Source organism: Pleurodeles waltl, chromosome 3_1, assembly GCF_031143425.1.
Source record: "Pleurodeles waltl isolate 20211129_DDA chromosome 3_1, aPleWal1.hap1.20221129, whole genome shotgun sequence".
Taxonomy (NCBI): Eukaryota; Metazoa; Chordata; class Amphibia; order Caudata; family Salamandridae; genus Pleurodeles; species Pleurodeles waltl.
The window spans coordinates 1,783,465,310-1,783,493,174 of record NC_090440.1 but is presented as its reverse complement, the minus strand read 5'-3'; the positions used below and the strand labels follow the sequence as shown (position 1 = coordinate 1,783,493,174).

The following is a 27,865-nucleotide window of genomic DNA, read 5'->3' as shown; positions in this document are numbered from 1 at the left end:
TTGATGGCATGTGTAGCTGCAGATACACATGCTGTGCACATCCCGCCATCTGGTGTTGGGCTCAGAGTGTTACAAGTTGTTTTTCTTCGAAGAAGTCTTTTCGAGTCACGAGACCGAGGGACTCCTCCCATTTCGACTCCATTGCGCATGGGCGTCGACTCCATCTAAGATTGTTTTTTTTCCGCCATCGGGTTCGGACGTGTTCCTTTTCGCTCCGTGTTTCGGGTCGGAAAGTTAGTTAGAATCTCGGAAAAAACGTCTGTATTGTTTGCGTTCGGTATCGGGTTAGTTACAGCAGATCAACACCGAATTTAGAAGAGTTCCGGTGGCCCTTCGGGGTTTTTCCACACCGTCTCCCCTCCTTCTTCCGAATTGCCCTCACAAGTCCTCCTTCTCTTTTTTTATGTGCCTCGGTGATGCCTGTGGTCCTTTCTTTGTCTCTGCTGCCGCATCCTGCAAAATGTATTCAAGTAAAATGCTCCGTTACCTCCTGGTCAAGTTGCCGCTATATAAAACTGCAAAAAAAAAACCTCTTTGATGTCCAGGCTCGGCAGTTATTTTTTTGTTGCTCCAGGGTCAGTGGCCCCTTTGCTGTAATATTGTAGCTATTGTCAGCAGCATAACCCATTTTAGATGGCGAGAGTGCGTTGTCTGTTGCATCCTCATGTGCACCTGTTAGAATGTGGAAGGGTATGTTGTCATGACGTCCTTGGGCCACACGTTAGGTTGTGATGCCTTACAGTAGGTAGAGAGTAGGGTTTGCCACTTCCGTATCACAGTAAGTGTGAAACGCACAGAGGCGCATAGACGTGGCATAGTACGTAGCATGTAAACAGTCACGTGGTTTCACAATGTGGACAACTCTTTCACAGACTCGTGTTAGAAGCAACCCATACATACTATATCCAGGTATATATGTTACAATATAATGTAATTGTTGTTACACACGATGTAACAATACTATCACGATATGCCCCATTACACTATGTAATCTGTGATCTAATGCATTCACGTCAGGGCTCTGTGTTGGACTCCATGATCACATGTTAAAATCCTAGTTTGCCCATTTACCTTTCATTTTCCTTAGGTTGATAAAATAAATACAGTTGAGTTGGATAACGACAACGTGCTTTTCAGCGTTAAGATAGCCACTGGTGAAAATGTGTGTTTGACAGTTTAAGTTATGGATTCCGTGCTGAGAGTTCAGGCACTTAGTGTTACTTCAGTTCACTCTTATCTGCCTCATCACTCAACTGTCAAGAAAAGCATGCTTGTTAGACACCAGAGCGGTCTGAACTAGGTCTGTCCCGATTGTAACCCCTTCATCCTGACAAGTGTGCTTGCACGTTGTGCCTTGTATACTGCTGATAGACAGTTCTGTCTCCGGCACAAAACAAAGAGCATCTAGTAATACAGTACCGCTACCTTCCTATTACACGTCAGCCTCTTCGCACATCCTTTTAAATTTTTCTACTCCTAGACTTCCCCCAGCGTTTCTGTTAGTCAGCCAGCAACTCTGATGGTGGGGCGGTGAAAGTGGTATTCTTTTCTAATTAGCATGGCAGATTTAAAGTAGGATACTAAATGGCAATATTTCATTTTTTGCTGCAGATAGAAGAAGGTAAATAAATGGAAGTGCTTTAGTTATATGCACGGCTACTGGGATTGTGGCAGAGAGGACCAAATTATTCGGCAGGGTTGACTAATTTATGTGGTAAAAAGTCCAGTTATGCATTTACAACACCAATAGCTCTAACTCAAGCAAATGCGAGACATATTGCATTACAAATGCTTGTCTTAACCCCTTAGCTGCCAGGCCTTTCCCCCCTTAGGTGCAAGGCCTTTTTTTGGCTATTTGGGGCAGTTCACGCTTAAGCCCTCATAACTTTTTGTCCACATTTGCTACCCACGCCAAATTTGCGTCCTTTTTTTCCAACATCCTTGGGATTCTAGGGGTACCCAGAGTTTGTGCGTTCACCTGAAGAAGACCAAGAAATTAGTCAAAATACAGCAAATATTTCGTTTTTTTTGTTTTTAAAACAGATAGGGAAAAGGGCCTGCAGAAGAAGTCTTGTGATTGTATACCCTGAAACGGCATCAACAAACGGTTTGCAGTGCTAAAATCACCATCTTCCCAGCTTTCAGGAACAGGCGGACTTGAATCGGAAAACCGAATTTTTCAACACAATTTTGGCATTTTACTGGGACACACCCATTTTTACTATTTTGTGTGCTTTTGGCCTCCTTGCAGTTAGTGACAGAAATGGGTGTGAAATCAATGCTGGATTCCGTAAAGCTAAACATTTCTGAAAAGTAGAAAAAATTCGGAATTCAGCAAGGGGTCATTTGTGTAAATCCTCCAGGGTTTTCCTACAGAAAATAACAACTGAAATAAAAACATATTGAAATTGAGGTGAAATAAAAAGCCACGTTTTACTCTAACTTTTTCCTGCGATGTCAGATTTTCAAAAGTAATATACCGTTACGTCTGCTGGACTCTTCTGATTGCGGGGATCTATTGAGCTTGTAGGTTCATCAGGAACCCTGGGTTCCCAGAGCCAATAAAGGAGCTGCACCTTGCAATGGGTTTTCATTGTATACCTGGTATACAGCAATTTATTTGGTTAAATATAAAGAGTGAAAAATAGGTATCAAAGAAACCTTTGTATTTCCAAAATGGGCACAAGATAAGGTGTTGAGAAGCAGTGGTTATTTGCACATCTCTGAATTCTGGGGTCCGCATACTAGCATGTGAATTACAGGGCATTTCTCTAATAGTTGTCTTTTTACACGCTGGAAGGGAAAAATGTAGAGAAAGACATGGGACAATAACACTTGTTCTGTTAGTCTGTGTTCTCCCAAGTCTTCCGATAAAAAGGGTACCTCATTTGCGTGAGTAGGCTAATTCCCGCGACAGGAAATTCAACATGGACACATCACATTTTTACATTGAAATCTGACGTGTTTTTTTAAAGTGCCTAGCTGTGGATTTTGACCTTCAGCTCAACCGGCACCTAGGGAAACCTACCAAACCTATACATATTTTAAAACTAGACACCTAGAGGAATTCAGAATTAAGTGACTCGTGGGGCTCTCACCAGGTTCTGTTACCCAGAATCCTTTGCAAACCTCAAAATTTGCCCAAAAAAAACTATTTTTTTCCCTCACATTTCGGTGACAGAAAGTTCTGGAATCTGAGATGAGCCACAGATTTCCTTCCACCCAGTGTTCCCCCAAGTCTCCCGATAAAAATTGTACCTCACTTGTGTGGGTAGGCCTACTGCCTGCGACCGAAAATGCCCCAAAACGCAACATGGACACATCAAAATGATCAAATAAAAAACTACCTGTTTTTGCAAGGGGGAGGGGGAGCGGGCAGGGGCACCTGCGCTTTTGGTCCTGAGCTCAGCAGCCATATAGGGAAACCTACCAAACCCAAACATTTCTGAAAACTAGACACCCGAGGGAGTCCAAGGAGGTGTGACTTCCCCCAGTGTTTTCTTACCCAAAATCCTCAGCAAACCTCAAATTTAGCTAAAAAAAAAAAAAAAAAAAACATTTTTCACACATTTCTGTGTGGGATCACCGCACCGGGTTCCTACCACCCAACGTTCCCCTCAGTCTCACAATAAAAATGATACCTAACTTGTGTAGGTGGGCCAAGTGCCTGTGACGGGGAAGAGCCAACAACTTGTTGAAATTGAGGGGGGAACCAAAGCGGGTCCAGAAGGGCAGTTTGGGGGGAAAAAAAAAAATCTAGGCTGACAAGTGGGGCAGAATTTGTATCGGTAGAGATGTGACAATGCTGGGTGGTAGGACTTTTGTGGATTCCTGCAGATTCTGGAAGGTTCCATCACAAAAATGTGGGCAAAATGTGTGATTTCCAGCAAAATTGGAGGTTTGCAGGGTATTGTGGGTAAGAAAATGGTGCAGGGTGCATGTGAAGCACACCATCCACGACTTACCCAGATGTTTAGTTTTCAGATGTGTCTAGGTCTTGTGGATTTTTCTACATGGCAGCGTCCCAAAGTCTAAAAAGTGCAGCCCCCACCTTTCCAAGTGGGACGATTTTGAGAGTTAGACAAGCTCTAATGGCCCAATTGTAAAACCAAAACCCAAAATATTCAAATGCTTTTGGGGGATAAGCTGTTTTAGTGTGCTGAAAGACTCTTGCCCCCTTCAGTTGAGGGGTGGGGGGGACACAACCATGCCCATAATGGTTGGTAGCCACCACCCCCTCACTATTTTTTTGTTTTTTGTTAAATTCCCTGGCATCTAGTAGACTTTCTGCCCCACCCCACCCCAAACCACAGGGAGTGGATCGGGGGTAATTGCCCATCTGCCCACCGGTGGGCAGAACAAGTTTGTCCCCATTTATTTGGGGTGGGTATAAACCCCCCCCCAACTCCTTTTTTTTTTTTTTTCTTTTTTTTTTAAATAATAAGAAAAGAAAAAAAAACTTCCCTGGTCTCTGGTGGGCTTTCGGCCCCCTTGGGGCAGATGGGTCTTCCACAAATTGGCTGAACTGCCCCCAAGGGGGGTAGATATGGCCAACAGTAATGTGCTCCCATAGGGAGTGGCCCTTGCCCAAGGGGCTGCCCCCCCAAACAAAACACCCACCAATCCTTGGTGCCTAAGTGGTTTCTGCCACCACCCCTGGGAGCAGATCGGCCTAATAGAAATAGGCCAATTTGCCCCCCCCCCCCCCCCAACACGCCCCAGGGGAGTGACCTTTGCCTAAGGGATCGCTCCCCTCATGTGAAACTGACCTAAAAATAAAATCCCCGATGTCTAGCGATTTCTGTCCCCCTTGAGGGAAGATTGGTCTAATAAAAATAGGCCGATCTGCCCCCACGGTAGCAACCCTTGCCTAAGGAGTTGCTCCCCACATTAAAAAAAAAATATATATATATATATATATATATATCCCTGGTGTCTAGGGGTTTCTGCCTCCAAGGGGGGCAGAACTGGCCTAAAACAAATTTGCCCCCTCCAGGGGAGCGACCCTTGCCCAAGGGGTCGCCCCCTTCACGTGAAACTGACCTTAAAAAAACGGGGGAAAAAAACGTGGTGTCTAGTGGTTTCTGCCACCCCTGGGGACAGATTAGCCTAAAAATAAGAAATGGCCTAAGGACAATTTGCAAGTATGTGAAAGTCCTGAAAATGGGCATTATCTGTACGTTATTTATACTGTCTCCTGACATGCCTGTCTGGCAGAGGGAGGCTTCATATCCACCAGCAGATTACTTAAGGGAACCAGGATTTTAAAAAATATGGTATTGACATGTGTTTTGTACTGTCCAGTGGGTTTGATCCATTGTAATAGGACAAAAGCCCCAAACTAGAACTTCTACTAGACTTATTTGGAAAACCGTTCTATGCCTGGTATTCACCAGTGAGTAATGTCAAGGGCATTAGGGTTGAATCATTTGCCTCCATATGCTGTTGTCTGTTTTAATGAGCTCCAAGAAAAAAAGCCCCCCAAAAATGAACAGTTAGCCATTTTCCTAAATGCTCTCCTGGCAAGGTGGTCTGCAAAAGAGAAGTATTGCTCCCACTAAAACATTTTAGTGGATGCATAAATGTGTAATTTCAAGGATTCCCCTAGGTGTCTAGTTTTGAAAAATGCACAGGTTTGGTAGGTTTCCCTAGATGCCGGCTGAGCTAGAGGCCAAAATCCACAGCTAGGCATTTTGCAAAAAAGACATCCGCTTTCAGTGTAAAAATATGATGTGTCCATGTTGCGTTTCCTGTCGTGGGCATTAGGCCCACCCATGCAAATGAGGTACCATTTTTATCGGGAACTTGGGGGAACACAGACTATAAGAACAAGTGTTAATGCCCCTTGTCTTTCTCTACATTCTTCCCTTCCAAATGTAAGACAGTGTGTAAAAATACAAAAAACAAAAAAACGTGTATTTGAGAAATGCCCTGTAATTCACATACTAGTATGGGGACCCCAGAATTCAAAGATGTGCAAATAACAACTGCTTCTCAACACCTTATCTTGTGCCCATTTAGGAAATACAAAGGTTTCCGTGATACCTATTTTTCACTCTTTATATTTCACCAAATGATTTGGCTCTGGGTACCTAGGGTTCCTGATGAACCTACAAGCCCTATATTGCCCCGCAACCAGCAGAGTCCAGCAGACGTAACGATGTGTTGCTTTAAAAAAAATCTGCCATAGCTGGAAAAAGTTATAGAAGAAAACAGGGACAGAATGGCAGCACCCCTCACCCCTCAATTTCAATAATTTTTTTTCCAGGTGTTATTTTCTGTAGGAAAACCTTGAAGGATCTACAGAAATGACCCCATGCTGAATTCAGAATTTTTTCTACTTTTCAGAAATGTTTAGCTGTCCGGGATCCAACATTGGTTTCACACCATTTCTGGCACTAACTGGAAAGAGGCTGCAAGCACAAAAAACAGTAAAAATGGCGTATGTCCCAGTAAACTGCCAAAATTGTGTTTGAAAAATGTTGTTTTCTGATTCAAGTCTGCCTGTTCCTGAAAGCTGGGAAGATGGCGATTTTAGCACCGTAAACCATTTGTTAATGCCATTTTCAGGGAAAATAACACAAGCTTTCGTCTGCAGCTCTTTTTTCCCTTTTTTTCTTTTTAAACTAAATGTTTGCTGTATTTTGGCTAATTTTGTGGTCTCCTTCAGGGGAACCCACTAACTCTGGGTACCTCTAGAATCCCTAGGTTGTTTTGGGGGGGGGAGGTGCAAATTTGGTGTGGGTAGCTTATGTGGATAAAAAGATATGAGGGCCTAAGCGCGAACTGTCCCAAATAGCCAAAAAAGGCATGGCATCTGAAGGGGAAAAGGCCTGGCCGCGAAGGGGTTAAAAATCCACATAGTATTTCCAGACTCTAGACGTTCATAATAATATTTTATTTACTAGTGTTAATGCCTGTTTCCTTAAAAAATATATCAAAATACTGAGCATCAATTGAAGAAAAAATTGTCACTCTTCCATTCCACTTTTAGCAAGTAAACACAAATTGATGCATGGATTGCTCGAAAACAAATAAAATAAAATTTTGAATGAAAAGAAAATGTTTTATGGACTTGCATCTAGGAAACGGAGGTAATCCAGTTTGAACAACTCAATATTCATTTTTTATTTTTTTTAATTCTGTCTGGCACAAAACTGATTGATTCCAATGACTCCAGTAAATGTGTAGGGATTGTGCCAACATAGCCAAGACAAGCTGAGAAAAAGATTGTATTTTTGCTACCTATTTTTGTTAACAGATTACTGGAGGTATTTGGAAAACTTCTAGGCAGAAATTGTTAAATTCTTTTATTCATCATTTTCTACAAAGTGCTGAGGTAGGGGTTTATAAGGGACAGATAAGGTTAAGGATAGCGTGAAAGACATGCATGTGTTCCTGACCTCACTGCCTGTTGATTTGACGTGCCTGGTCATTGGTCAAGAAGGTGCTGTTCGGTCTGAAAAGAGGGACTTAGATTGGCCCTTTTCACATACTTGTTTTCATGTGGGAAGCTGTGTTGAATTAATGACTTGATTATGACTTTCTCATAACTGTTCATGTGTAAGACTGAAAAATGTTTTGTGACTCTGGCCCTAAGAATGTAGAAATTCACTGGCGAGCATAATGTTTACTTTTTCTCGAAGCATGGACTTTGTTTTCAGATTTTAAAGTTACCTAGTACAATTGTTAATTTGTCTTTGCAGAGTGAATGTCATCCAGATACATGCACTCAGATGACTGCAACTGAACAGTGGATTTTCCTATGTGCAGCTCACAAAACTCCAAAGGAGGTAAAGACGTATGTATTATAAAATGTTTATATGTGAAAATGCTACATGTATTTCATTTAACACTGATAGTAGCCACAATTAAAATATACATATTTTTTATATTGAGGCAGTGTTGATTGATTCCATACTGTGTTGTGTTGCATATTGTATTGTCTTGTGTTAGATTTTTTATACTTTTATTTGAAACTCATTGAAGACCACTGTGAAGATGTTATGTATGATGGCACCATTTTTTTAATTTAATTTTACGTGGCACCATGGCTGGCTAGTAGCAACTTTGCCAGGCTCTGCAGCCTCGTTTCTCAAGCCAATGCTAATTCCCCAGTAATCCAAACCTCCTGCACAAGAGCAATATCCTGAAGCAAGCGATGAGCGGTTGCGCTGAGAAGTGGGTTGAACCATGGGTAGAAGCTCTCTTTTCTGTGAATGTGGCGGCCCAAAATGGAGGGCGGACCGCTGGCTCAGAATGAGCGATAACATGCCTGACTGCAGACCCTGACAATGCGCACCCGGGGCCCCAGACCAGGAGTGGGGCCGTGGGCACCGCCCGCACTGGAAAACAAGCAGGCGCGAACAGCAGCTAGTCCACACAGGACATGTGGACTGCTCATATCGTCTCTAGCCCGAAAAGGGAGAAGCACGGGCATCCAACCCCAGCCAGGGCGGTGCCACCCGGCAAAGCACTTCGCACACCCGAAAACACTGAGGACCGACCTAACCAAAGTTGGTCACCGAGAAGAGAATGGGCCCCATGGCAGATGCGGTGAGTGGGGCCCAACGGGGGATACCAAACTCCATCTGTCAGGAGAGGAGGCCTCTTGCGAGGCTACGCAGACCGCAGTCTTTTCCATGAGACAAACACTGCAAGACACACAAAGACTAATAGACGCCAAGACACACCGGGGAAGTGCAGACACTTGCTCCACCACGCAGACCAAAGACCGGGGTGACGGGCAGCCACACCGAAATTTACCAAGGCGGACAGAAGAAAATTTGCAGCCCCACGCAAATTGGGTCAATATTGAAGGCCAATCCTTAAATTGAAGGAGGGAAATCTTCAGAACCCAACACAGAGGGGCGACCAGGTTTGCCATGGAACTCGCCAGTTTCCAAAACATGACCCAGGATAAAGATCCAAAACCGCTGCGCCAGGGCAAAATGGATAGATAGTACAAATTGGCACCCCCACAGCCCACCATCATGGATGGGGAACTGGCTATGCCCACCACTGCAATACTCCTACAAGCTGTACGCGTATCCACGGAAACCATAGAGGGCTGAATTGGAGAAGTACGGTCAGAAGTTACCCTCCTGCAACAGGACCTACATAAAGTGGCGGGCAGAGTCACTTGCAGCATATAATAAAAGGCTAAAGCCAGACATAGTACTTCTTCAGGAAACGTATCTGAGGAGCTCCCACTATCACTTCCTGGGAAGATGGTCCTATACTTTTCTTGCACATGCCAGTTTTACAACCCGGGCCTGAGGTGTGGCGATCCTGACAAAGAAAACCCCACCCTTCAGAATCAACCAAACATGGGCAGACCCAAACGGGATGTATGTGGCATTGGAAGGAATGCGGGGCAAAAGAGACATGGTGTTTAATCAGTAAATAACACACCCTCACCCCCAAAAAACTGCAGAAGCCCACTCTGGCTCAGGTGCGCATAAAGTCTTCTCAAGAATAGATTACGTATTGGCCCCAGCTGAAAAGGTACAGGAAATTGAGAGGGCAGAATATTTGGGTCGATGTCTATCGGACCACTCGCAGCTTCGAATCACAACAGTTGCACGTAGGAGGCAGCTTACCTCAGAATTGAGACTAAATGCCTGGGAGCTCCTGACAGTTACCCGAGAAATTTGAGTTGACACAGAGCTCTTTAAAGAAAATAAAACGCCAGAGATATCACCTGTTACTCTGTGGGAGGCTTATACAAACCGTACTGAAGGCTAGAGCGCAAAATAGCATAGCCCAAAAGAAGAAAAGAGAAACACGGGGATGGAAAATAGACTGCTTGCCTTAGAGGGACAGCCAGATGCCATAATGGATCTGCACAGGATTTGCACCATAGCGCGAATTTCAAAAGAATACCAAGCCTTGGCGCAAAACCAGGCCAAGAAACAGTGGTTAGCCACACAGCATTTACTATGTTACGCAGGAGATAAGGCTAGACGCTTACTGGATTGGGAAAACTGAGGAGGAGGCCAGGTGGGTTCGAGAAATCATTGGGGAGGATGGCACGGTCTATATTACAGCACAAGAGGTTGCAAATGAATTTACAAGATATTGTAAAATATTTCTGTAAAGCTAGTACACAGACCGATGCCCCCCAGATAAAACACTATCTGGAAGAACTACAAACTCTGACCCTAAATGCAACAGGTAGAGCATTCCTAAAGGAAGACCTCTCGATAGCATAGATACTTAGAGCCGTGGGTAAGCTGGAACCTGGGAAGACCGCTAGCCTGAGTGGCATCCCAGACGAACTCTTTAAGAGACAGGCGGGTATGTTATGTCCTCATCTGCCCAATTTATATACTGAGGCACAGAAATAAGGGGTGCTCCTTCTGGATTTAAGAAAGGCCACAATAGTAGTCATATATAAACAGGGAAAGATGGAGACGAAATGCAGCTCATTGTCCGGTCTCCTTACTAAACGTAGAAACCAAAATCCTAGCCACGGTACTATTCAATAAACTAGTACCGATTATCACATCATTGATACATGCGGATCAGTTGGGCTTTATGCCGAAGAGGTCCACAAGACACAACCTCTACAGACTTTCCAATTAGCTGGAACAAGTGTGCCGGATGGAGAACCCACATACTAGCCCTTGATGTCGAAAAGGCCTTCAAAACAGTTCATTGCCCTTTTATGCAGCAGGTCCTGCAGAAATTTGAATTTAGCCCCAAGTTTCGTGCAAGGATATACCTACTATATTCAGTAGCCAGGGTTAGAGTGAATGGAGAATTTGAACAAGAATTCCCAGTCGAGAGAGGCACAAGACAGGGCTGCCTTCTTACTGCTCTGCTGCTCGCCCTGATACTAGAGCCCCTGGCCTGTATAATTAGATCATAGGCGGACATATCTGGCTTCAGAGGGAGGGAACAAGAGACGGTTGATGAGCTCATCTAACTGTCTGTAGACAACATAGTTTTGTACATCACACATCCAAAGACTACTCTCCCCATGATATTACAGATCTGCCGAAGATATATTGAACACGTGGGCTACTCGATCAACTGGAACAAATCCAGTCTATATCCTGTAAATGGGGAGGCCACTATTGAGGCACTCCCGGGACACCTGAGGGTGGAACTTGAGAGATTCAGGTACCTAGGCATATATTCTCCACAAACCCTGAAGAATGTCTGGAACACAATATCAAGTCGGTGGTGCGGCAGTTCCATAAAGAGGCAGAGCAATGGCAAGCAACTCCACCTTATGCTACTAGAAAGGGCAGCCATGTTTAAGATGGTTACGTGCTACAGAACACCTGTCATAAAATACCAGATGATATATTCACCAAGATTGATGTGGAAACAAGAAACACATTATGGAACGGGGAGGTATCTCCCTCCGAGACATAAGGGCCTACTACTGGGCAGCACATTTAATGGTGATAATCGAATGGACATATAAACCAGGGAACCTTCCAACATGAGCTTTAGAAAGAATGCAATTTGAAACCCACTCTTTTCTGCACTAATATATACGGATGGAGAAGTGAGTGCAAACTGCTACCGGCAACTCAAAGGACAGTAGCAGCCTGGAAAGAGGTGATGAGGTGGATGAATGGGAAGGTTACACGAGAAACCCCTCTATGGGTGGGGACCCAATTAAAAGAGTTTGGGAAATCAAAGGGTTTCATAAACTGGGTCATCCTAGATATCTCCAAGGTAAGGAATCCTAGTGACAATGGGACTCTTGCCCCCTTTGAGTCACTGCAGAGAGAATATCAACTTGCGCACACACAACAATACAAATACCTCCAGCTGAAACGTGCATGACAGAAAGAAGACATAGAGACTGAACATTTACCTGAATATGCACCCTTGCAAGGGAGGTTACTCATGGGGGAAATAGAAGGAAAAGTGGTGTCCTGGGCCTACTAAACACTCAACAATAATAGGCAAAACACACTCATGAAACTGAGAGCACGATGGGTGGAAGTTATAGGGGAAGTGGATGATACTGATTGGAAGGCGGCATTGATGCACCCTAGGGAAGTCGAAATTAAATCCAGGCTAAGACTGATACAATTTAAAACTCTTCTTAGAGTATACTATAATAAGCACCTTCCTCAGAATGCCTCCAATGTGGGACAGAAAGTGGAACGTTCATTCATACATTATGGGACTGTATCCACATTCAACAATATTGAGCCACCACTATTGGGGAATTAACCAAGATATTGGAAAAGGACATACCAATGGACCCGAAATATGTACTCTTGAAAATCTCTACCGATATGGATGTGCTCTGAAGGAGACTTTGATTGGGCAACTAGGGCTTGTAGTTGCCAAAAGGGAGGGTGGGGAATCCATATACCACCCTCCCTACAGGAGTGGAAGACTGGGATGGATGCATACATGACAGCAGAAAAAGGCACCTATAAATCCTGTGGCTGTCCCTATAAATTCTGTAAGATATTGGGCCTCTAGATCACAACGCGCAACGATCATAAATTCACTGAGTATAGACAAGCTGAGTTTTACGGTGTTGTGGTAATAATTATGTGCTTGTATGACTTGGATGTATTTTTAACGTGTGAAGATGTCCGTTTCCATGTAAAATTTTAATAAAAATACTTATTTAAAAAAAAAAAAAAAAAAAGGCTCGCTGCAGTATGCAGTGTTGGACATTCAAGAGCTTGAGGAAAGGAAGCCTTTTTTTTTTTTTTTGTTTTTTAGATTATATGTATGGTCTGTAATTGATACCGCTCTTTTGGGGGGTAGAGGACATAAGATCTCCACTAAGGACTCCACTTAGGAGCCCCTTCACCCTTCAATATGATGAACGTTGAAGGAGGAGTTGGCAGATGATGAAGCATGCCATCTAGGTTGGTGAATGAGGGCTTGCATCCTTTTGAAAATGAGCCCTTTGACTGGTCAGTCTTGTCAGACAGAACGTTTTGTATTTCCTGTACTCTGTGTCACATTTGTGACACTGGACAAGAATACAGCCTATAGCCGCAGTGTTGTGTGGGCTTATAAGATAGTCATTACATTGCATGACAAGGGTAGAGCGTAACAGATTCTGATTTATCTAAAACAACTCAAGAAGGTGGAACTGGCACTGACAATTCTATAAAAAAAAAATATTAAAAAAAAAGTGATGTGCCTCTGATCCCATTCCTAGGCCATTCATCCAAACGTGAATTGAGGGACCTATGGCTCATGCAGTGCCTTTTGCCACGAGTGCACATGCTTCTTTGACTCTTACATCTTCATTCCCAGATCTGGGATCTTCATTCCCAGATCTGGGATCTTACATCTTCATTCCCAGATCTGGGATCTTACATCTTCATTCCCAGATCTGGGATCTTTCTTGCAGATTTCTCCTGTATGGGTACAAGGGGCACTGGAAATGAGCTCTTCCTATAATATGTGTGCTTTGTGAGGGGAGAGTGGTTCTGAGGCTGCTGGCATGATTTAGGTTATGTTTTGTGTTGTTTTAGACAAAATTGTATTTGATTTCAAGTTTACCAGAGCAGGTTACACAAGAAGTTCCAATTAATTTCTTAGTGTCGGACCTCTGAGTGCCATGAGAGATGGTTTAATTCCCCGGCCTCTTCCTGACATTGTCCTCCAGGGAAATTCACCCACTAGAGCAGAGGTCTTCAAACTGGGGGGCGGGCCCCCCTTGGGGGGCCTCAAGTGATCCCAGGGGGGGCGCCAAACTCTGGCCGAAATAAATATTATTCAGATAACATGCCTTTGTTTTAAGCAGAAGCGTGTTATTGCAGTTTTAAAAAGGTAACAGTACTTAACTGCAATGTTTAAAGAGGCTTAGACCTATTTAAACATTGCCATCTTTCGAAAATAATTGTGAAAAATTCAGAGGGGGGGCCCAATTATTTTTATTTTTCAACTGGGGTGGGCGCGTCATTAAAAAGTTTGAAGACCTCTGCACTAGAGCCTCCTCAGTCTTGCAGTGACTCAGATGCAAGTTCACTGGCACTGTGCAAAATTTCACATTTGACCATGATACTTCTAATGCCACACAGGGTTCAAAAGCTATGGTAAACAACCACTTTGGCATGTTCAAGTAGTTCATGTGCAGACTGACAGTTTCCATATGTGCTCATTATGGCACAAAGGTAAACATTACAAAGACCACAAATGGCTCAGTATAGCAGCATGATTCTCAAAGACGTATTCCCAACATGTGAATTTATCTCAAGGGCATACATATTTCCAACATGTGAATTTACCTGAAGGGCAATACAACTTGTGACTAGTTTGCACTCAGTAAAAGTGATATGTTAAGGCAAATAATGTTAGGAAAATTAATGAGTAAACTAAAAAGTACGCGGTCGAGATGCCGATCACTTTCAAGTGCTTTTCTCCTCGAAATGCAAATTGAATTTATTCAAATAATTCCTTTGTCAGCCAATGGGCTTCGTTCCTATAGATACTTTCTCAGGGATGCAAATGATAGAAAATAGATTCATTCATTTTATCATTTAAAAACTTTAACCAAGAAATCATTTTTTTGTGTATACATTATTGTACTCAAGATGTAGGATTTACACTCCAATAAATAGTCCATCCCTACAGTCATACTTGTTTCATAAAGAGGTTTACAGAAACAAACGCATCTATTTTCAACTAAAAATCATTGTTCATATTCGAAATTTATGATTTCACATTATTAATATTAAAGATGCAAGAAGGCCAACACCATGAAATTATTTGACAAAATAGATTGGGGGGGGTTGGGGGGGGTAAATGGTATACACGCACCAAAACACAAAATAAATTATTCAATAACTCGCACCTTTGTTAAACTATAATCTTAGTTAACCATCTGTAATGATTTATTTACTTTTGCCTTTTACACATGAATGGTGCTATGGTAATGGGTCTTTACTACCAGTTATAAAGAGATTTCTTGAAGGAGCAGTCAAAATAAGTTCTCCACATACTATTATACATCAGACTAGAATTTGAACATTGTCCTGGGAGGTTTCATGAATTTTCACTTGGAACTAATCCTTATGAAAAAATTTACTTTCAGAACAGAAAATTAAATCACTTTCTGTAGAGTTAGTCAAATGTAAACTAACCAACCTTAACCATTCATAAAAATAAATAAATTGTAATTTGCAAGTAAAACCAGCTGTTTAACTTAATTTTTTGCTGCCTCCAAGTGCACCAGATAAAGTCTTACATACCAGGAGTTTGCCTGCGTATTGCATAAAGGCCATAATGTCTTTAAGGAGAAATCAAGAGTTTTTTGTTGTACATACAGCACTTTTCAGAGGAACTGCAAGTATAACATGAGTTGTAACAAGGTTGATAGTACACGCAATTCATTTTATGCTGCGTCATACCTGTTCCAACTTCAGAAGTGAAGCTATAGTGTACTCTGCAAGACGAAAGGGAGGAAATATGGGATATATTGACACATTTATTAAATACTACTCTGTGTACATTGAGTCTTGAGGAGAGGCTGCAAAGTTCCGCCACAGCAAACCTAGAAGTCTTCCACTTCACTCAGTTTGCTGTGCCTCCACACACAGCTGGCCAGACTCCACATGTAGTCATTTTTTCACCGTACCAGGAGACCTCTGTCATTTGGAACAAACCAAACTTCTCCTTTTTATCACCATCCCGATAAGAACTGCCGCTTTTGCAGTGGTGATCAACCATTCATCTTGTTGATGGTGGAACAATTTCAGTCTCTCCTTATGTGATGTCTCTTGATAAAATCTTATTTCCTGACCAAGTAACACCAGTGAATCAGCTCTACAAGAGGCTTTGGCAAAACCTTTCCTCTCAATTCATCCAAACAACCAACCTATATACTTAATGGTGTTTAGCACAAGCGGCACCTAAATCATTGCGCTTCATAACCAGTCAAAGAAATCATTAAGTTTGCATGGAAAAAATGTCTGCAGTGTAACCGTAGCCACAAAGAGTCCATCAGGAAGGTATAAAGGCACCACTGTCCCTGCATTATCTCTATTGCCTAACTAGGAAATCGCAGAACTCTGCAGTCCAAGAACATCATTGCAAAGATTTACCATTCTCAGGCTTTCTGTAATGCAATCACAAACTGTTTCCAAAGCAAAATTCTTCAACAAGTTGGGTGCATGACGTCTGACTTACAGCCCACCGCTAACCAGATTAAGTAGCCTACGTTGACATACATCGAGCTCCACCCCTGCACAAACCTTCACATAGCTCCCCTCTCAAGAACCATAGTCATCCAACTGCTCTATTACATCAAATAATCTATCCTACAGACGTACAAACCAATTTTGATTATTCTCTTCTTAGGGAAACAAATCAAAAGTTAAGTTTTCATTGAAATATACAACTTCAGGGAAGAAAACAACCCATTTTCAGTCCCTCAAACTGATTTCTACCAAAGAGAGGCTGTAGTGCACTCCTATTTTCTTTTACGACAATCAGAGGACTTCTTTAAATTTAAATGGATTTGCAACACATCTGCTATTGGTTTGACAGAGTCCATTAGCTCTCCAGAATAGCGAAGCTAGAGAAAATTTAAAAAGAAAGGAATCATCCTGGACTTGATCTCCTCTTATTTCTTTGTCAGATCCAATAACATCTGGCTGTGCCTTTTTACATTCTCTCCATTTTTTTGCCTACTCTTGTGTAACTTGACTACCAGACACTTCAGAATACCATGCTACACCTTTGCTAGTGACACTCTGATAATCCTACAGCTGGAATTCCAAAATAATTGAATCCTTTGTGGAGTAGGAAATTGCCTGTGAGGCACTGATTACTGAATGTTGTGATGCTGCCTTAAACACAGAATGCTCAAATTAGTGATACTAACCATGTCTGTATTGAAGAACTTTCAGCTTTCAACCATCTGCACCACCAGAGAGAACTGTTTGGATGAGAAACCTTGAGTGATAATGGTTTCCAACCTGTCCTGGTTTTCTAAGTGAATCATGTGACGAGAATAGTCTTATGACATTTCTTTGGTATATGTTGTCACTTCTAGATGTCCCTCAGAAGATGCAGGCTATACTCTGCCTTGTCACTTCTCATATTGGCTTTGTAAATAGACTCTTTGTGGATGCCTGAGTACTGTGGGAATAGAAAATGTACCAGCAAGACAACAACTAAACCTCTGTAGATTGGACCATATCCTATTCTTCAAGGACTTCCCAGACTCAATGGCCGGAAGCGCAGCTTCAAGGCTCTGCATCACCCAAAGAGCCATTTATAGCAAGGAGTCATCCTTCATCAAAGAAAAGCTGAACAGATGTTGACAGAATAAACCTCTCTGGCCATGATTGAGCGTCTCGACTGACTGCTTCTTCATACAAGAAAAAAAGCATTAGTGGAGCTGCTTTTTCTAGAGTGCCAGCAGACCTAAGCAAATTTGCAAAAACAAACATCCAAGATCCGTTGGAATCAAAACATCACGTAACCACCAGACAAAACCAATTGCATTGCTAGGATGGCGTGGATGGGAACCAACTCTGGATAGTAGTTGCTTCGAATTATAGCAAATCGCCCTCAGACTGTAAATATAAGACATGCTCAGCTGTTGCCTACTCCTTTGCTCACACTCGTGCTGCACATTCACCAAAACACCATGAAAAGGGCAGACTCTGCCATACTTTCACTGTGTGAACCACTTTGCACATGGCCATATTGCATTTACACACATTCTTCCACCAATTCACCAATGCTTAGGTGCCCTGTCCAGCATTCAATTTGCTTTAGTACACTTCATATTGCAGGAACAAAAGCGCAAGTTTGTTACTTCAAACACTCCCCACATAGCCCACCCCAGAATCTCATATTCTTACATCCAGGTACATTCACAGAATAGCGTGCCCCAGTCCGCAAATGGCCTTCAGCACTTCATCACGGCTATGTACTAAATAATGCAACTAGATTGGAGTAAATCTGTCTGCATTAATGCACACAATTGAACCACGACTGTTAGCAGGCATTTGATATAAACAACACAGTTGAGTCCTATGCCTTCGATACATAATTTTAATCCTTCTTGAAGCCAGTTGTATCCCATTTGAGATTCATTAATTTGCAACTTTTCTGTTGTACTGCTGTATCTAATGGGAATTAGTGTGTTTTACATAGAACAGCGCAACAATTGAAAGTTACAAGTTATTTGTTGAAGAGATTTTATATTAGAACTTTGAAACTGATGAAGAGGAAAAATACATATATGGCTTTGGATAGGAGATTACTTAAAAGAAGTGCAAAAAAGTGTTAGAGATATGAGTTACAGTTGAGATCCTAATTAGTAGCAGAAGATGGCACCAGTGAAAGATTATTTTAGTGAAAGATGTGTTGAACTGAGTGGGGGTTAGGCTGAGAAGTGTCTTTAGTCCTGGTGCTCTTTATTAAGCGATAGATGTTCAAATTGTTTGCATAGTAAGTTGGGGGATCCAAAGTTCAGAGTATTGTGTATACTACAATGTTTTTTACATTGTATTCTGTCCTTGATTGGGAGTCCGTGTAAGGCTTTAAATACAGAAAAGATGTGGCCAGATGTTCTTTTTGTGGAGACTGGATGTGGCTTGAAAATATTCTTGATCATGGCCAGCGAAGAATATTATACACCACTGATAGGTGTTTTCAGCTGAGAGAGTGTTAGCTGGTACTTGGTTATTTTATAACGCAATAATAGAAATAAATTTACAGTTTGGGCTTTCTTGTTGTGCAGTAGTGTTAAATAAGTGCTATCAATGGTGCATTCCAAGGATTTTACAGAATGGAGAGGGTGAGTTGAATGGCATGCAGCGAGTGCAGTAAGGGATGAGGTATCAAACCTGTTTCTAAACCTAATCACAATGTGGATAAATTCTGATTTTGGGATTTTAACATAAGAGTTGTCTGTCATCCCCAGCTGGATTTCAGTGAGACTCAACCTGAAGATGAAAGTGTTTTTGTGTTGTCCACTTTTTTATGCTCATTGTAGAAACCACCACTGGTGCACTCAGAGGTTCTGTGTATAGACGGAACAGTCCTGGAGCCACATTTGAACCATGGGGAAGACACCGCACTTCATTAGTGTACCTGTTGAGGTGTGGTAATCAGTTTTCACCAGTTGGTTGCCATGAGAGATGCAGGAGGACCAATTTGGAACTTAATTGCTGAAGGCACTATCAATGACAATGCGAAATGCTGCTGACAGATAAGCATATAGGAGTAAGCTTTTGTTGTCTTTATCCAGTCTGTAGTATATGTCACAGGGGTGTGGCACTTTATAAAGCATATACGTGATCAAGGGATGGGGATGCTTCACAAATAATATTCCACTTCCCCCTTTTGGCTCCATGCAGTGAGGTGACATCAGGGTTTTGCTGAAAATAGCCTTCTTGATTATGTCAGATCTCATGATGTACATACATCATGGTTGAATTCTAGGTCTTGCCACTTCTCCGCAAAACTACGTACAGGGCCTGGAAGTAATGTGAAGTTAGTTCTAGGGGTGGAACGCCGTAGGAGTCTGTACACACAAAAAAAATACATGTTTTAAATTCCAACTCCTACCGAATCTTTCCTCATGGGAAAGGTTGCCGATTTACTCCTTGCAAGAGCATCTGTAAATTATTTTCCAGGCTTGAAAAAGGGTTTTTGGGAAAGTGAACTGCAGTCGCTCTGCTTAGCATATTTGCTGATGTGAAAATAGTAGTCGCAAAAGTTTGCTAATAGTATTGTTTCCAAACCTACCTTTGTAAATTCTTGTGAATTCCTATAAGTCGTAAATCTCCCCCGGTGCAACTACATATACCTACGGGTGAACCTTTGCGACTTTCTGTAAGAATTCTGCCCCTAATTTACTTCCATGTTGCTTAAAATGATTTGACACATTATTAATCTTTTTAAATACTGGCATCGATAAAATGTTTTACTAAATGGTGTATCAAAGAAACTGTATACGTAGCTGCACAATAATTTAGAAGAACTTTGCAGATTATTTTTGTATATTTTCCATTTTGATAGCAATTATTTACCAGTCTTTCAGGATTCTGTATGTGTTTGTGTAAAGTGAGAAAGCATTCTGGGAGCATTATAAGTATCCCCAAATTGTTACATTTTGCAGAAGGGAGTCCACATTTTTATACTGAAACGTCTGTCAATAATGTAGTCTGAGCTCAAAGCACTTCCTTAGAGTGCACACTTGCATAGTAAAGCCTTTGCATTAATGAATGATGTATACACGTTTGAATTTCTTGTACATAAGAATAGAAACCTTGCCTTAGTTGCAGACAATCCTCTCTCCGTTCCATACTGTATATTGCCGGTTAAAGGGCATATTCTGTAGGGGATTGTGCCTACTTGTCCAGTGGACAAATTAAACATGAAAACTTGTTGTCCTCTACCTCAAACAATGTCCTGGGTGTTGGGCAATTGGAATTCCCCATCCTTGTGTCGTCATAGTTATTTTAAAAATGGCTGCCTGAGTTGAACGCAACCCAGAACTTGCACTCTGATCTGATTGGCTAGTGTTCAATTCTATAACCTTGAAGGTGTGCGTCCTGAAGATGTCCTGTGGTTCAACCACCAGTGCAGCTTTTTTCAGGACATGGTGGAGTGTCATCTTTTCATTTTGTGCAGGTCCTTTGCATAGCTGCAGAATATTTGCCCTTTATAAGGCTTTGTAATGGAATGGACCTAGAACAATTATGAATGGATGATTCTCCCAACTGTAATATCCTTGCCAGTTTTTGCAGGTGAATGGTACCTGCCACCAGGAGCTGTGCAATCTCTTGTAACCTCTATTGTATCTTGGCCAATCGAAGACTCAGGTTTGCTTTGACTTAGTTTGCTGTAACACCAGGAAGGCCTCTTTGCTTATGGATATTATTTCTATATTGCTCCTGGTTTATTACGAATTTGATGGTCTCTCGAAGCTCTGAGGCTCACTGCATGGGCTCTCTTAGGGAATATTTTTGTTAAGATAAGAAGATTATGTTGCCTGAATAAATAATATTGCAGACACCCTGAAAACAACAACCCCTGGGTTCAACAGCTCATTGAAGGGTGGTGAGGTTGAGGACAGTCAGAATGGGGACACCATGAATCTGAAGGAACAGGGTGTTATGACATCAGTATTATGTTTAGATTTTTAATTGACGAATGTAAATACTATTTTGAACTTGGGCTGTGCTTGCAGCTGATGTTCGCTATGACAGCCACTAATATAGTGGCTGGAACTTTTTACATTAAATATGAACGACAGTAAAACAGCTAATATTTGAATAAGATGTTCCATTTCCTAGCAAAGTGTAATTGGTTTAAAAAATACAGTGTATGTGGCAAAGAATGTTTAGTTTCATTAAAATAAATCTTATCTTTTTTTCTAATAGTGTCCTGCAATAGACTATACTAGGCACACGCTTGATGGGGCAGCTTGTCTTCTGAATAGCAATAAATATTTCCCAAGCAGGTAAAGCTTGAAATAAAACTCATCATGTTCCGTATTTATTACTTTGCTTTATAATAGACCAACATGTCAGCCTGTGCCTACTGTTAATTATGTTTACAATTTGCATTTAAAGCGTCACATTTTTTTGAGAAATATAGACTGTAAGCTTTACAGATAGTTTGATTAATTAAGAATAAATAAGAGCTAGGGAATAAAGGGGCCTTTAATGTATACCTGTTTTCTGGCCACACAGAAGACAGCTGTTTTGTTAAAACAGTTATACTGTACCGCCTCTCTCTCTTGATGTAGTAGGCCCAATTAATTAGTCCAACTCCTGTGAAGACATCAGGTTGAAGTTTCAAGATATAAAGGGAAGTGTACAGGCTCGTATTTATTTATTTTTGCTGTTGTACATGAGGCACATCAGTAAAAATTGCATTATTTTTTGAGTCATTGGCTTAGAACTTTAATAATGTTTATTAAGTTAATAATTTCATAAAAATCTCCAAAGATGTATTTGTTAGCTGGGGTGCCATGTACACACAAACTTCTTTTAGAACTAACTACCTGCAAGTGTGTTATTAGAGTATGCACCACCCTTAGAAAGGTTCTAAATACTCACTAGGTGACCCGTGTTCATGTCTGCATATACCTCTGTTGCACGTGCAAGCCTTCACGTACCACCACTTCAACACCATACAATGATTATACTGTACCATACTATAAATTGCTGACATAAAAATGCACTAGTCCAGAGTTTGTGAATTTGTTTTTAATCCAGCTTTTTGTGTTCGTGAAATTAGCTTCCATGCTAAAAAAGGTACGCAACTATGACTTGCCTACAGACCTGCCTATAAATAGCAATCACCAACCATCACAAATATCCTGAAATGTGGTAATTTAATGTTTGTGCTTGTAAGTAGTTTATGGTGGAATGGTGGTCTTCCGGGTTAATGGATTCTCTCCAATATCCATAAAACAGAATGGCTTTGCATACATGTGCGATCCCTGAAAAAACAAAGATACAATTGACTGAAAACCAAGTTTACAGGTAGGTATCCTCTCCTTATTGGTGGTCCTTTTGTACACTTGTTTAGGCAGGCTGCTATGGTAAAGCATACAAAAGATGCTATTATGAAACTTGAGTTGGAGGGATCACATGCATTTGTCTCTCTCTCCAAATGCTGTGCGTTTCCCACTACTAGCGGGTTGCCTAGCTTCTGTTTTACTACTGATGGTCAGAGGCAGTCAGCGCCTTCAGTTTTTCTCTTTTGTTTTTCTGGGCACATTTAGTACATTAAAACTATTTTCCACCATGCTAATTCAGAATGTTTTGCCTCAACTAATGTATGGATGTTCTTTTTAGGTGGAGCCCACTAGATGGCGCATTCGCTGTCTGTTAAGAGGCAAATTGAGGCTTATCAAGAACATAAAGGGACTTGGAGCCAACCCATTGCTTGCCATTAGTTGGTTTTCCTTGTCACTGTCATTTGTCTAATTCTTATTCATGTCCCAGCTTGTCAGTCTTCTGTTTATCCCTCCCATTGAGTATTACCTCTTTACAGTCTCTAGGATTGGTTGGCATTGTTGCTTTCGCTGCTTACTTTTCCAGCACCACGTTTTTAGGTCACGGCTAGACAGCACTTTTGCTGTCTCTTCGCGGCATTCTATATACTTCGTGGGCTTACAGCACGCCCATATTACTTTTTGTTTGTTCCATTAGCCTTTAAAAATCCTTTGTTTCTACTGGTGAATCCTTTTTCTTTGTCCTTCCTTTTTGTGTTTTGTTTCCTCCCATGGCACACTGCCCAAGTACTGTATTTTACACTTTGGTTGTTTATGTGTGACTATTTGTTTTCTTTGTTTTCTGATCTGGTTACTGTTTGCCTGTCTTAGGTGGGTGTATGCGCTCATCCTAGTGCCATTTCTATGAAAGTTCAAAACCCGAGGTCAAATGTCAGACTGGCTCCCAGCTCCGTCTCTGTTCTGTTTTCTTTGTGCTCCTATCTCTTCCGTCTTCCTCTGACCCATGTCCGACCATTTGTTAGTCTTCGGCCTGCACAACTGCTCTTGTGATTCCGCGCCATATTTCTCAGATTATCGTTCGGATGTTTAATTGAATAAAGAACAACATGCTCTGAATTCAGCCCTTGCATAAAGAAGATTACCTTTCTATTTGCTGCTTTGTCCTAAGGTACCATATTGTGGAAATACTTAAATTGCATCCTTTGCATTACCAATTAAGTCTCCCTCATCTACTGCCATGCTCCAGCACACCACTTTGAGATAAATGCATTTCCCTTTTGCATCAGAAGACCGCTTCAATAAAATATGTATGAAAATCACTTTCCCCTAGTTTTTATCTGATGACTTGAGCCTGCTCTCCGCGTTAAGCCCTGAAGCAGTTTTTTACCTGAATAGACCAACTACGAGCAGGTACATATCCTATCCGCTTCACCTTACAACACTACAACTTGTCCCTAGTACGATGCTTATTGTTTGCATATTCATGTTGGCTTTGTTTTTTTTGTTTTTTGCTTTCTGCACCGCCATCGGCGTAACAAATAAGAAAATACTAAATTTACAATTCCCTGTAAGGCGGCATTAGTTTAGTTGTTACACAAGAATGGAAGCATGTCACAATTAGAGGCGGCACTGGTTTCCATGGAATGAGGAAGGTCTGTGAGGGGACGGGTGGTATTCAAAGAAACCATAGGCCCTGAAGAAATGAATAGAGAGAGCAGGGGGTCAAGAAGAACTGAGACTCTGAAACCAATAAATAAACTTCCAGTCACTCAATCAGAAATAAAACCTTTTCCTAAAACATGTATGTCACCAGTACTTAAATGCATACTTTACATTCGCCGATCTGCTAAACGCTTTTGGTGAACTCAATAGACAAGTGAAACAAGTTAAAGGCATGATATCAAAGAAGCAGTCAACATTTCCTACCAAAACATATTTTAAATACTTAGGCACATATGTCTTCCTCAACATGTGCATAAATGCTAACATTTGTGAAAAGCATAGTAGGAGATTTAAAAAAGGTTGGGAGAATGTATTTTCCACATTGACTTCTATCGAACGAGAGGCCGTTTAGGTGGGAGACAGCCTAAATAAAACCATTTTGGAATTTAAAAAATCTGGGGTCTCCTGCCGGAATCTGGTCTGTTGGCATGCCCGTGAGAGAGTATTTTCAGTTTGCAAAGCAACCTGAGGGGGTGTCGTGGTTTTAGCTCACACAGCAGACACAAACACCTCCAATGCAGCACACTTGTATTTGCCGTTTTTTCACCCCGGGCGTGGTCCTTCATCTTGTGTTACAGAAGCCATGTACTACCTCCTGTATAATTTCTTAAATGTGGCTGCATGTTTCCGCTAGCATGAGCCACACGCCCATTGCTTCCCAATGTATGGATTAGTTCCTCCTGGTTCCACTCTGGAGGTGGCAGTATGTTTTAATACCCCAACACGCGGCTGCATATTTCTTTCCTCTCAGATGTGGAGGATACTCTTTCCAATATCCCTCTTACCTCCGAGACTCATTCATGTTTCATTCCATTTAATCTTCACGCAGGTGGTAACTCTTTGTTTTACCCCTAAGTGTCTTCATGCTCCCCGGTTCATTTCAGATTAGGGTCTGTCTTATTTTGGTGTCTCCAGATAGATATCCCCTCCCAGTTGTGGCTACAACTTTCATTCTTTCTTCGTCCTCTATTGGTCTGCATGTTAAACCCCATGTTCAAATGGTCTTTGTTTCACACCAGAGGTGCTGTGTATCAAAATCCTTTCTTCCACACAGTGATGGCTGATTGTTCAAAATCGAACATTTTCCCAACCCTGGAGTTGCCTGTATGTTCCAATAGCATTTTCTTTCACCATAGATGTCTTCGTATACTTCCCATCCTCCTTTTTTTTTTTTTTTTTTTTTTTTTTTTTTTTTTATACCCCATGGGTGGCTTTTTTTCTTTTCTTTTTTTACATTTTTTAGTCCCACTCTTATTTATTTCCATGTCAATCCCAATGACCCTTCCATGGAACAGATGGCAGCATTTTAGAACTCGCCTTTATTTCATCCTTTAGGTGGCTGCTCCCTGTTGCATGTATGGATGCCTGCAATCTATCTTTCTTATTTGCAAACTCTTCCTCTTGCATATGTGGGCCTTCCCGGTGCACTGCGTTCTGCCTTTTTGTTTGTGCTGCAACCCCCCATTTCGCCACCTCTGTAATTGAACACCCCCCATTGCCGAGACCCATTGGCTGTGCCAATGCTTGTTCTTTTTGTATGAAGGACTCCATTAGTGTGTGTCTGGTTTCAAGCTGTCTCCCTCATGTATGTCTGTCCCCTTGCAATCTCTTGCTCGACTGCTTCGGCCGTCCTTTTTGCACACACCCATGTGCTTCTCTCCAGTGCCTTCTGCCAAAATCTGTGTTGCTTTCACTACAGCTTCCAAACCCTCCCCCACCCCACCTCTGGGAGCTTTTACTTCCTCTACAGGACATCTCCTGTCACATCCCCTCCTGTGTTGCTGTGGCATGCTCACCCCCCCTTTTTGTTAGGATCTTCCCCCAGAATGTTACTGATTATTTTTCAAAAATGCTGCTTAGGCATTGTTTAGAGATCCAACATCCTGTTTTCCATTTTTACTGCCTTAACAAGCAAGTCATCTTCACATGGCTACATCAAATGCAATTTTTTTCTTAACTGCTCATGTGCAGAAACTGCCATTGTACTTCTGTATTAGGCACAAAGAAAAATAAAAAAACATTGCAGAGAATGTGAACTGAGTTTGTTAAAACTTAGTCAAGAACCTTGTTTTTCGTACAAGTACAACTCTAAGTAAATAAGGTGTCGCTCCTGGGTTGCACCTAATAAGTGCATATTTTGTATTTTAAATTGGTCTAAAATATTCTGGGCTCCATCAGTCTGTTAATGTTGAAATTATACCAACCCATATGAAATCGCCTATAATGTAGCTGAGCAGATGTCTTGATTTTTCTCAAGAGTGGATGTCTAGTAACCCCCTCCCTCTTCAGTCTCTGAAAAGAGATAGGACCTGGTCTAACTAACCTGAATCACTCAATCAACATTCCAGCATGACGCACAATATACACTCTTCCATGCATTCCTCATGCAGTACCTTCACTACTAAAGAGCAGAAGCTGCCCTCGCCATAATTGCTTATCTTTTAACAAAGTGCAAAATGTTTTCTGTAACCCAGTTGTCTATAGTTACCTATAGCCCAAAAATATCACAGTCCTACAATTACTTTATAGTATTTGTAGGAAAGTGCCCCTTTTTGACATGATCACCCCCACATTTTGCCTGGTCTTTGATGCAGTTTTGACTGGAAGTGCACTGGGTTCCTGCTAGTGGGTCCCCAGCGCCAGATCTCTTTCCCTAACACTGTGACTTTGGCATCCCTGTAAGTCTCTTGTAGATGCTACCCCTGGTTCCTTGGTATGTCAATCCGGCTTCCCTCAGAAGAGAGATGCCAAAAATCACCCCCCTCCCCTTCTCCCAACCCCCTCTGGTCCATTTGGCACCTGGACAGGTGGGAAAATTAGTAGTCGGGGAGATATGCCCACCTCTCAGGTCAGTCCCACCCCTAAAGTGAACTGCCTGATGTGGATACAACGTTTGAAAGTCTGCCATCTTGGTGATAGCAGAACTAGGAACTCTGGACCAGGGTTATGCCTACTTCCCACAGGAAGTGGTCATACAGGGAATCTAGTGACCACTGGGGTAGGTAGCCCTCTGGCTACTACCCCACACTCCCCTAAACACCTCTAAATTCATTATTCAGCGCAGCCCCTGGCACCAGGAAATCGGATCCTGCAGATCTGAAGAAGAAAGGCACTCCAGAGATGCAAATGGATAAGAACAGAAGACCAGTGACTGACTCGGCGCCAACCCTGCCAGCCTGCCTGCTGACTTAGACAATTGTGAGAAAGACGCTTCATCCTCCAGCTGCTCAAACTTCCAGAAGCCCAAGAAGACAGCAAGCCTTCACCCAGCACAAGTAACTCCTATGGAGTGGCGGAGCTGCTTCCCCATATCCTTGCAGGCACCCAAGAAACACTGAAGAGGACTCCAGACTGCCAAAACCTGACACCAGACAGCACCACTGCACTCATGTTCCCTAGCCAGAGTTGAAGTGGGCCAACGGTGCCAACGTGCTCCACAGCCCCTACCAGAGGCAAAGTCCATAGTGGGTTTCCCCACTACGAACTTCACACCGATTCCTGCAGCCTCTTTGTGCGGGCCCTCCTCAACTGCAACCACTTCTGGTGACTGCATACCTATGGTCGACTGCACAGCTGCACGTGGCAACCCTGAACTGAGGAGAAGACCAATGGTCTCCGTACGTCCCTGAGGCTGGTGAGACTTGAGCACATTTGTTAGTTCAGCCGTATTGGACCCCTTGTCCACGCCTACAGCATGTTTCTGCAGAC

At 42.1% G+C, this 27,865-nt stretch overlaps 1 protein-coding gene across 2 annotated transcripts in view; it reads left to right on the top strand.

The window, feature by feature from the left end:
- The window catches only part of LOC138285629 (MOB-like protein phocein), a 464,238-nt gene that overhangs the window by 397,564 nt on the left and 38,809 nt on the right, over positions 1-27,865 (top strand). For both annotated transcript variants that reach the window (XM_069225826.1, XM_069225823.1), the window contains 2 exons: positions 7,707-7,793; positions 21,351-21,430. In XM_069225826.1, the coding sequence (XP_069081927.1) occupies positions 7,707-7,793; positions 21,351-21,430 (167 nt within the window). The remainder of the gene's footprint in view (positions 1-7,706; positions 7,794-21,350; positions 21,431-27,865) is intronic.